At 36.1% G+C, this 12,081-nt stretch overlaps 1 protein-coding gene across 1 annotated transcript; it reads right to left on the bottom strand.

Annotated features, from left to right (window-relative positions):
• Positions 1-9,669: 9,669 nt before the first annotated feature.
• LOC112856896 (olfactory receptor 2T29-like) lies at positions 9,670-10,626 on the bottom strand. Its single transcript, XM_025920197.2, has one exon. It carries the CDS (start codon positions 10,624-10,626, stop codon positions 9,670-9,672), a length of 957 nt encoding a protein of 318 aa, XP_025775982.1.
• Between the last annotated feature and the right edge of the window lie 1,455 nt (positions 10,627-12,081).

The raw sequence follows: 12,081 nt of genomic DNA, 5'->3' as shown, positions 1-12,081 counted from the left end.
AAAGGGAGAGAGAGAATCCCAAGCAGGCTCCATCCACACTGTTGGTGCAGAGGCTAACATTGGGTTTGATCTCACCAACCGTGGACTGAAACCAAAATCAAGAGTTGGATGCTTAACCAACTGAGCTACCCAGGCACCCCTAATTTTTTTTTCTTAATGAAATCATTTATAGCATATATTTCAATCTAACATCTGCTTTTGCTGCTCCCATAGATTTTGTAATATCGTTTTCCTTTTCTTTTGTTTTGAGACATATTTTGATTTGCCATTTGATTTTTTATTTGGTTTATTGCTTGTGCAGTTTTGTACTATTTAATATTTACATATTAAATATTTACATTGTAGGTTTTCCAGCTTTGTGGTATAGTTGATCTTTAGTTTTGTAATATTGTGGTTGAAAAATATACTTGGTATGATTTCAGTCTTCTTAAATTTGTAATATTTTTTATGTCTCTTTTTGTGTGATTTAACCAGGGCATTTTTCTGTGCGTACTTAAAGAAAATGTGTGTTCCATTTTTCGTAGAGAGAATGCTTTATATATGTCTTTAGAACCATGTATTATGAAGGATGCTTTAGGCAAAAGATATTCTTGTTGAAAAAAAAATCTTTAACTGAGGGCACTTGTTTAAAGTAAAACACATCAGAGGGTAGGTGTGTGGGGGGCTGGGTGAAATAGGTAAGGTAGAGTGAAAGAAGAGTACACTCATCATGGTGGGCACTGAGTAATCATGTATAGAATTGTTGAATCACTGTATTGTACACCCTAAACTAATAAAATACTGTATATTAACTATACTGGAATTAAAATTTAAAAATTTAATAAAGAAAAACAAGTGCTGAATCCTGGCTTATTTAATCATCATCATCTGTGTTTCTCTCCATATAAACTATTACTTTGAAATAATCTGAAACAACAGATGTAAAGTCCACACTCAATCTGAGCTTTGTCTGAGAATTATAACTTGATTAGTTTTTTTTTCTGATATAATTATTGAGCAAAGTCTTTAAAAAATTCCTTCATTCCTATTTGGAGTGCAATAGTATCAGATTTTTCAAATCCTGCAAGGACTTTCATTTCTGGCTCTGTCTGCTCTGTTTCACTTTGGCACATATTGACCAATTATATCCTGCGCTCCACTTTGTTTGAACCCTTTGCCAAAGGTAACTAGCAAAAAGAAACATATTCCAATTGAGGTTTTGATTTGCATTTCCCTGATGGTGATGTTGAGCATCTTTTTATGTGTTTGTTGGCCATTTGTATGTCCTCTTTGGAAATTTGTCTATTCAGGTCCTCTGCCCATTTTTTAATCAGAGCGTTTCTTTGTTTAGTGCTGAGTTTTATAAGTTATTTATACATTTTGGATGTTAACTGCTTATTGGATATGATATTTACAACATCTCCTCCTATAAAGTATGTTGCCTTTTTGTTTTGATGATGGCTTTCTTCACTGTGCCAAAGCTTTTTATTTTGGTGTAGTACCAATAGTTTATTTTTGCTTTTGTTTCCCTTGCCTGAGAAGACACATCTAGAAAAAAATGCTTCAATAGTTGATATTAAAGAGACTACTGCCTATGTTCTCTTCTAGGAGTGTTATGGCTTCTGGTATCACATTTAGGAGAAACAAACAAACAAACAAAAGATTCTTAAATATAGAGACCAAAATGCTGGTTTCCGGAAGGGAAATGGCTGAGGAGATAAATAAAATAGATTAAATTGGGGCGCCTGGGTGGCGCAGTCGGTTAAGCGTCCGACTTCAGCCAGGTCACGATCTCGCAGTCCGTGGGTTCGAGCCCCGCGTCGGGCTCTGGGCTGATGGCTCAGAGCCTGGAGCCTGTTTCCGATTCTGTGTCTCCCTCTCTCTCTGCCCCTCCCCCATTCATGCTGTGTCTCTCTCTGTCCCAAAAATAAAAATAAATGTTGAAAAAAAAATTTTTTTTTAAATAAAAAAATATTAAAAAATAGATTAAATAAATAAATAAATAAATAAAAGGTTAACAGTGCAGTTATCTTGATGAGCACTGAGTAATGTATAGAAATGTGAATCATTATATCCTACACTTGATATTATATAAGACTGTATGTTAATTATACTTTAATTAAAAAAAAAAAGTTACAGGGGCACCTGGGTGTTTCAGTCAGTTAAGCTTCTAACTCCTAGTTTTGGCTTAGGTCAGGATCTCATGGTCCCTGAGTTTAAGCCCTGTGTTGGGCTCTGCACCTCCTATGTGGAGTCTGCTTGGGATTCTCTCTCTCTCTCTTTCTATGACCTTCCCCTGCTCATTCTCTCTCTCTCTATTTCTCAAAATAAATAAATACTCTTAAAAGAAAGAGTTACAAATATCCAGGCATAAAGTCATGTATATGAAAAGCACAATATAGAGAACATTGTTAATAATATTGTAAAACATTGTATGGTGACAGATGGTGATTATACATATCATAGTGAGCATTGAATAATGTACAGAGTTGCAAAATCAATATATTGTACACCTGTAACTAATATAACATTATATGTTAATTATACTTCACTAATAAAAATAAAGGAATACCATTATTGCTTTGTTTTCTATCCACCTGTCCTAGAATCATAAACTCTTCAGCTTCTCACAGGAACAATTTTACCAAGTGCTTAGACACCACATAATAGTGATAGCTATCATTTCAGCCATTAACCCATTTCTCACCATCTACCACCTGACTAGCCAAGAATATAGTTTTTAGGCTTCTTTTTTTTTTTTTTTTTTTTAAATTTTTTTTTTCAACGTTTATTTAGTTTTGGGACAGAGAGAGACAGAGCATGAACGGGGGAGGAGCAGAGAGAGAGGGAGACACAGAATCGGAAACAGGCTCCAGGCTCTGAGCCATCAGCCCAGAGCCTGACGCGGGGCTCGAACTCACAGACCGTGAGATCGTGACCTGGCTGAAGTCGGACGCTTAACCGACTGCGCCACCCAGGCGCCCCATATAGGCTTCTTAATGTTAGTACCTACTGAAGTTACAAGTTCCAATATTAGATAATATCACCAATTCTAGCTTCCATAGCAACAACAATAACAACATCAGCAACAACAACACCCGGAAATTTTAGTGACTATGTAAAAAGTTTATTTCACCCTAAACAAATCTCACTGTGAATATTCCTAGTTGAATAACTAACATTTGAATCTGTCCTCTATGGAAAGACTCATGATCTTAACTTCTTCCCTTTAATGAGAGTCTTGTAAATAGATGATGTAAACTTATAGTATCGATTAAGTACAGTGCAGTACTTATTTTCTATTGTAAGGGTTAAATTGTAGTGTAGGGCTAATGCTTAGCTTGAAAAATAACAGCTTTGTGTTGACACTGAAGGTTAAGAGATAACAGCCTTGCTTTGCTCTTGTAAACTATGCCTCATACTCTTGTAAATTAGGCTTCACCAATTAAGGAAACAAAAGTTCAAAGAAAAGAGCATCAGAGGCAGGGTCAAGGAGATCCACTGGTTGCAACTTAGAGGCAGAAAGTCTAAAATAAACACCTCATTAGGCAACTGTTTCTAACTCATCTGGCAACTGTTTCTAACTCATCTGGGAACTGTTTCTTTGTTCTGTTCCCAGGTGATGATAAAACGATGTGATCAGTTATAAAACTCTGTACCCCAGCTGTTCGAGGCCGCACTCTTATCAAGAGTGTTGGTCCCAATCGGTCGGCCTTGCCTCTCATTGTAATAAACTTTGTTGTGACTGTCACTGGTGCCCGTAGCATTCTGTTTCAGGAGTCATGTGGATGCAACACTATTCTTCATGATTTTCTTAATATTTTATCTCAGGGATGCCTGAGTGGCTCAGTCGGTTAAGCATCTGACTTTGGCTCAGGTCATGGTTTCATGATTTGTGAGTTTGAGTCCCGTGTCAGGCTCTGTGCTGACAGCTTAGAGCCTGAAGCCTGCTTCAGATTCTGTGTCTCCCTCTCTCTCTGCTTCTCCCCCACTCATGCTCTGTTTTTCTTTCTCTCAAAAATAAATAAACATTAAAAAATAAGAATAATATTTTATCTATGACTTACTTTATTGTAAGAATACAGTATATTATACATATAACATGCAATATATTTGTTAAGTGTGTTATAAATAAGGTTTCTAATCAACAATAGGCTGTTAGCACTTAATTTTAGGGGGATTCAAAAGTTATATGTGGACTTTTAAAATTTTTATTTATTTTGAAAAAGAGGGAGAGGAAGCACAAACAAGGGAAGGAGAGAGAGAGAGAGAGAGAGAGAGAGAGAAAGAAAGAGAATCGCAAGCAAGCTCCATGCTGTCATGCTCTCAGCTCAGAGCCCCACATGGGCGTTAATCTCATGAAGAAAACATTTAACTGATTGAGCCACTCAGGTGCCCCTATATGTGGACTTTTGACTGTTTGGGGGGTTGACACTCCTAAACCTCATGTTTTAAACATGTAATTTTCTAAAAATCCCGGGGTAACAACTTCTTTTGTGTTTTTTTTTTTCTTTAGTTCTTAAATATACAACAGTGCCTCTCACTTCTCATACTTTGTAATATTTCTGGGACACATATGTAGTAGAAAAATTTTAAATATAAAACATTTTGGGGGCGCCTGGGTGGCGCAGTCGGTTAAGCGTCCGACTTCAGCCAGGTCACGATCTCGCGGTCCGTGAGTTCGAGCCCTGCGTAGGGCTCTGGGCGGATGGCTCAGAGCCTGGAGCCTGTTTCCGATTCTGTGTCTCCCTCTCTCTCTGCCCCTCCCCCGTTCATGCTCGGTCTCTCTCTGTCCCAAAAATAAATAAAAACGTTGAAAAAAAAAACATTTTGGCAACCTCTAATAACATTGAGAAGTGTATGGCTAATAACAAAATCTACTTATAACTACATACTAAAAATAATCTTACTTGTTATATTTTTATGTATACAGAGATTAACAATGATATATATTTCACAATATTTTGTTGTAGCAAAAAGAGACATCAGGTTTTAATAATGAAATAATTAAATGGAATTCAAAATAATGGAATGAAATTATGAAATTAATTTCTGGTTAAATTATGAAGTTATATTTTGGAGTAAATTGAACTGTGTATTTCTGAAAAGATAAACTTTCAAATATAATTATGTTAATGGACAATAGGTTTGGAACAATCTGTGGAATGAATGTAAATTTTAATAAGTTTTATAGACCCTGTCTTGATTCCCATTGACCTTCTCTCTCTTCTTCCCTGGCATGGACCTCTTAATTTCCCAGCATCCTTTGGTGTGGCTATGTGACTTAGTTCTGACCAATGGTCTGTGAATGAAATTGTGAACCAATGCCAGGGCTGACTATTGAGAATCTCCCAGATATTCTCCTCCATGATTTAGGATTTATGTTAACTAGAAATGGGCCTCCACTGTGTTTGCAGCATTATGTATTTTAAGGTTTGCTACAGTACTCACTTATGTAGTGAATATACATATATTTACATCAATAAAATATTTGTTATTTGGAGACATACATGAATGAAAATAACTTATGGGTTGTATGGTTCTCAAGATTGATGCTGCTTCTGTGAAAGGGATAAAGGATAGAGACACAGGGTGATTGACATTTTTCTTGAAATGATCTTTTTATTCTCTGTGAAGTCACACCTGACTTTACAGCACATTATAAGGTTGGGAAGGGGAAATTAATTTTAAAATTACCTGATGATGGTATCTTAGACTATACTTATATGACTATCTTTAGGGAAAAAAAAACTTTGTTTATGCACTTATTTATTTTCTTATTTTTTTCAACTTTTTACTTAAATTCTAGTAAGTTACCATATATTGTAAATTGATTTCTGGTGTAGAACTTAGCAATTCATCACTTACATATAACACCCAGTGCTCATCACAAATGCCCTCCTTAATACTCATCACCCATTTAGTCCAACCCTTCACCTCGCCTCTAGCACCCTTCAGTGTGTTCTCTGTATTTAAGAGTCTGTTTTTTTTGTTTGCCTCTCTCTCTCTCTCTCTGTCTCTCTCTCTCTTGCTCTCTCTCTCTCTCTCTCTCTTTTTCCCCTTTGTTCATTTGTTTTGTTTCTTAAATTCCACGTATCAGTGAAATCATATGGTATTTGTATTTCTCTGACTGACTTATTTTGCTTAGGATGATACACTCTAGCTCCATCCACATCATCGCAAGATATAACTATATTCTTTCTGATTACTAAACCCCATTCTGGGATGGGCTTGGTATTTCAGAATTCTAGCTGCCATTTACTGCTTTCCATGTATGTCCAGGGGATTTTATATGTCCTATGGTGGAAGTTAGCAAATGGCCTTAGATAAACCAGTGCCCATTTGTGCCTCATTGGTTTCTCAGCCAGCAGAGTTAGTCTGTGTTACCCCTAAATTGGTTTCTGCTGAGACAAGACAGCTGCTATTTAGAATTTGGGATGCCATGTTAGCATGCTCATGTTCTTCCCAGTATGCAACTGGCTGTGAAGTTCTTTAACCCAGAAACCTCTTCTTTGTACACCTAAGACTCTTTAAATTCACAGTTATTTCTAAATGTCCCCAATTAGGAAGCTCAGTAAATAATACTGAACTTTATTTTCCACAGCATTTTTTGAAGAAACCCGAGTATGTCAATGTGTGTATGTGTTTTATGTAGTATGTAAATGTTAGTTTTAATGTATCTAATTATGTTTAAGAAGTCTCATTTTTAGTCATCTGTAGAAAATGGTTTTGTTCATTATATTTCTTCAAGTGTTATTTTTTAACACATTTAAGAAGGCAGAAATTTTATGAAAAAATAATGCAAGCTTTTCTACCTAATGCATGTTGGTTAATTCTAAATTTGGATGAAGAATTCGAATAAAGGTCCTTACTATTCTCTGGAGGTTTTAGAAACCTGAAACCTTGTTACTATGGGTTAGAAGTGATTCATTTGGCCAAATGCTTGTGGTATCACTATTTTTATACATTAATAAGAAATTTGAAAATTTTAGACTATTTTATAGCAACTACTTATTTGATACTAATAAGAAACTGCATTTGAGTGCCTATAGCCCATCCATTTCAGTTTTTAACTCTAAATGGAAGAAATTTTGAGCAGCAATTGTTCCTCCCTGTCTGGGAATTCTTAGTATTAGACACTATATATAATTTGATAAATAACTTTCCCAACTGCATAGCTCTTGTAAAATCTTATTAGTAGAGACTATGGAAAGTTATATTTTAGACACATTACTTAAAAGGATAGTCATTATAAAAACATGTTTAAATAAATATTTTTGGTTCAAGATAGAATAATTTTTAAAAATCTTTAGAATGGGGCATCTAGGTGGATCAGTTAGTTAAGCATCCAACTGTTGGTTTTGGTTCAGGTCATGATCTCATGGCTTCATGAGTTCGAGCCCCATGTCAGGTTCTGTGCTGGCAGTGCAGAGCCTGCTTGGAATTCTCTGTCTCTCCCTCTCCATGCCCTTCCCCCTCCCACACTGTATCTGTCTCTCTCAAAATAAATACACAAACGTGAAATATCTTTGGAATAAAAAAAGCATATTTTATTTTATTTTATTTTATTTTATTTCATTTTATTTCATTTTGTCTCATTTTTTTCTCCATGTTTAGGGTGTTATAAATGGAATCATCAAATGTATCATTATAGTCCAGAAAATTGAGGGATGATACATACAATTTTCAATTACTTTAAAGCATGCATATTGTATTAATTCAGTTTTACTGCAATAAAAAATTTGGAAATTGGTTTTCTGATATTGTTTCTCCAAACACTGCAAGATCTTTATTTAACAGTTATGAACTAATCCAGTGTGTCAAGAGAAAAAAATGATCCATCTGATTCTTCACCAGTTGGACATAGCCCATTATATAATTGTAGACATGCATCCATGTCTGTGTTTTTATGGAACAGGTTCATCAAGGACTCACATACTCCAAATATCCCCCTCCTACCTCCAATCCATCCTGGTGTCAAAGTATGGACCATTCCATTTAGATCAACACCATTTAGTTCATTTTTACTCACTTGCTCTCTCTACTTGTGATGCTGCTGCTCTTCCCCAATTGACCACTAATGTAACATTTCTAAAATGCATATCTAAACATTCTACTACTGTTTGTAAAACTCTGGGTCACAGAAGGAAAAGAAACTGAAGGAAAAGAAGTGCCTTTTCTGTGGTATCTTGCCCCTGACAAAGCCTCCACTGCCCCAGCCTCCCATACTCATCAGAGAGCACATTTAGTCAACATTCAACATAGGGCCCCACAAATTTTTGACCAAATTTGTGTATCACAGGTAGAACAGATGTGTCATTGTGAGCTGTGCACTCTCACATGAGCATCAAGGCATATCATATACTGTATGGCACTTGTTTGCATATCAAACTATGCAGGCTCAAATTCCTTGAAAATAGCAACAATGCAGTATTCAGATTTTAATCTCATTTAGCTATTTTGAAATATAATATACTATAAAATATCTATTGAATAATTGAATAAATGAGTGAATATTTGATATCCTGATGATCTCTTCTCTCTCTCTCTCTCTCTCTCTCTCTCTCTCTCTGTCTCTCTCTGCCTAATAAATTACATACTTCAAAACTTGGCTCAGATGTCACTTGAAGCAAGGAATCTCTCCTAAATGGAAGGAAGCTTCCATTCTGAGTTCATATTTTTCCTACAGTTTCTTATACAGTAGGGATGCAAAGCCCATCATTTGGTGGAGCTTTTAACCACTAGATGCCTTCAGTTTTGGACCATGTACACTTGATGTGCATTATTATGGTATAGCAAATTAAGGGATGATACAAAGTAGGAAGAGACAGGATTGTCCCGGTGATAATTAGTCACATTTAAATGAGCATCTTTTATAAGATATTATGTGATTTACACTACCATCAAACAGAACACAAACTAAAAAAGGGAGGAAGACTGACATTTTAACTGCTCGTGTGCGATAATTATATATTTACAGAAAATTAGAATGAATAAGAATGGTACAAACCACGTTCACATACCTTTTACCATGACTCAACAATTCTTAACACTTTTTACCTCTTTTTATTCATCACCTTTCTTCTTCTTTCACTTTAAAATGGATTTTATAGACTCAGATGAACTTTTTTTTTCTTTAAATATTTTAATTTATGTATCTTTAAGAATATGTAAGTTCTGGGGCGCCTGGGTGGCGCAGCCGGTTAAACGTCCGACTTCAGCCAGGTCACGATCTCGTGGTCCGTGAGTTCGAGCCCCGCGTCAGGCTCTGGGCTGATGGCTCAGAGCCTGGAGCCTGTTTCCGATTATGTGTCCCCCTCTCTCTCTGCCCCTCCCCCATTCATGCTCTGTCTCATTCTGTCCCAAAAATAAACGTTGAAAAAAAAAATTAAAAAAAAAAAAAAAAGAATATGTAAGTTCTTCTACAGAGTCGGGATGTAGTTCAGTAAATACAATTCAACAACTTCAGTAAATATAACATCAATATAAGATAATTATATAATATATTTTGAAAGGAGAAGAATTAGAAAATTTAAGAGTTTTATAGTACAGGCAGGCAATTCTTCAAAAAAAGGTAAAAGTGAGATAAGACACCATGGTGTAAAATTCTAAGAAATAAAGTTGACATAAATTTCTGAACTTACAATGTGTAAAGAGAAGGAAAAACAATAATGTCAAGGTTTTCTACTTTTAAGTTTCGTGAAAGACACGTTCCACATTCCACATTTTCTTCAGAGCCCCCACAACATCCTTATTTCTTAGACTATAGATCAAAGGGTTGAGCACAGGAGTGAGTATTGTGTAAAAGACAGATACCATCATGTCCTTCTCAGGTGTATGATAGGACTTGGGAAGCATGTAAGTATAAATGGCAGCCCCATAGAAGAGGATGACCACAGTCATGTGGGAAGAACAAGTGGCAAAGGCCTTCTTTTGGCCTTCTGCTGAGTTCATCCTATGGATGGTGATGAGGATAAAGTAGTAGGATCCTGAAATGACTGTCACAGGAATGAGAAGCATGAGGACACAGCACAAGTACATGAAAATCTCATAGATGGAAGTGTCTGAACAAGAGAGTTTCAACACTGCTGGGACTTCACAGAAGAAATGATGGATCTCCCGAGATCTGCAGAAGGGGAAGGTCATGGTGATGGGAGTGAACAAGAAGCCATCCACTGAACCCAGGAACCAGCAGCCAGATGCTAGAAGGAGAAACACCCTAGGGTTCATGAGGACTGGGTAACAGAGGGGATGGCAGATGGCTACATAGCGGTCATAGGCCATAGAGGCTAGAAGAAAAAATTCTGAACCTGCTAGTGTCACATAGAGAAACATCTGTATCCCACATTCTGTGGTTGAGATCTTGTTCATACCCATGACTTGGTCCATGAGCATCTTCGGCACAGTAACAGAAATGTACATTATGTCCATGAGAGACAGCTGGCTGATGAAAAAGTACATGGGGGTGTGGAGGTAGGCATCAGAATGTATCAGTAGGATCAGGATGGTGTTTCCAGTCAAGGCCATCAGGAAGGCCACAAAAATCACCAAACAAAGGAGAGCTGGGTGTTTGGATTCACTGAAGATTCCCACCAGGATGAAATCTGACCTCGCAGTGTAGTTAGCCACCCAGTTGGTTTTCTCCATGAGATTTCAGTTGGACAACATAGGAAACCTTTAGGATTAATGAATCACTCATGGGACACCACACACTTAAATGAATGTTTAGTAGGAGAGAGAAAGAGAGAGAGGAAAAAAATGATTATGTTGACAGAAAGAAATTCCATGGTCCTATAGATTTATAGATTAAAATTACCTGTAATTCCATAAATATACCAGAAAACTAATAATACACAAATATGAGTAAAGAGAATTTGTAACATATAGTGAGGTTGCATTGTTCAAAGTCATGAGCTTACTTTTTGATACAGTCTCCTTTACCAGTAGCCATGTAAATTTGTTTAGCTATTGCCCTAAACAACACCAAATATGAAAGATGAATATATATATATATCTATCTATCTCACTCTTCTAGAATATATATATATATATATATATATATAATCACTCTTCTAGAATTTTTGTTGTAGATCTCAGAATTTCATTAACCTCTCTTGTCTAAAGATCCAACTGAGATCTTGAATACTCTCCAAGGTGTATTCTGTATAAGAAAATTTTAACATTTTGCAGAGCATAGACATATCAAATCATTGCATTATACAACTGAAACTGATAGAATATTATAAGTCAATAGTATGCCCCCCTAAAAGAGAACAATCTAAAAAGTAACCATGACACAATTTGGGGAAAAATTTATATGAAATGTTTGAACCCCCTTTTTCCTATAAGAATGAATCACACTGTGAGGCACTGTATTATATGGAGTAAGCCACAAATCCTCCAAAACAGGCCATGGTCATCACCAATATACCAATCCCTTAGATAGCCTAGGGACATCATTTTGGAATACAGACTCTGAGGCCAGACTGTGGTTGTGGGTCCAGCTTATCCTCTACACCCTATTGCTCCATCTGCTCTACATACAGAAAAAGATGATAAGTATAATGTCTTGCCTTATGTATAGTTAAGAGTAAATGATGAAGTGCTTAGAATATTACTAGTTACAGATGAATAAGCATATAGTATATAGTGTTAGTTTAAATGATTAACTATAGTAGTAATTATGCAGAATCTATGTAGGAGATGGGTGGTACATTATCATTTGATAATATAAGATCCATTTTGTCAGTTCACCAGTTTAATAACTATCTATGCATTTAAGAATTTGATTTGATCATCTTTTTAGTCCTAGACAACTAGTGTGTGTATATATGCATATATGTATTATACACATTCTTATTATGTATGCATATAATTATTTTATATAAATATATAAACTTTAAATAATATATAGGGGCTCCTGGGTGGCTTGGTCAGTTAAGTGTCTGAATCTTGATTTCAACTCAGGTCATGATCTCACAGTTCATCAGATTGAGTCCTGCATTGGGCTCCACACTATCAGCACGAAGCCTGCTCGAGATTTTCTCTCTCCCTCTCTCTCTGCTTCTCTCTCTCAAAGTAAATAAAAGAACTTGGGGCGCC

This window comes from Puma concolor, chromosome A1 (assembly GCF_028749965.1).
Source record: "Puma concolor isolate L17-30 chromosome A1, mPumCon1.1.hap2, whole genome shotgun sequence".
In the NCBI taxonomy this organism is placed as follows: domain Eukaryota; kingdom Metazoa; phylum Chordata; class Mammalia; order Carnivora; family Felidae; genus Puma; species Puma concolor.
This window is presented reverse-complemented; position numbering and strand designations above follow the sequence as displayed.

What these genes read in the sequence shown, in the direction of transcription:
- LOC112856896 (XM_025920197.2), bottom strand. Translation starts at nt 10,626, where the DNA reads ATGGAGAAAACCAACTGGGTGGCTAACTACACTGCGAGGTCAGATTTC.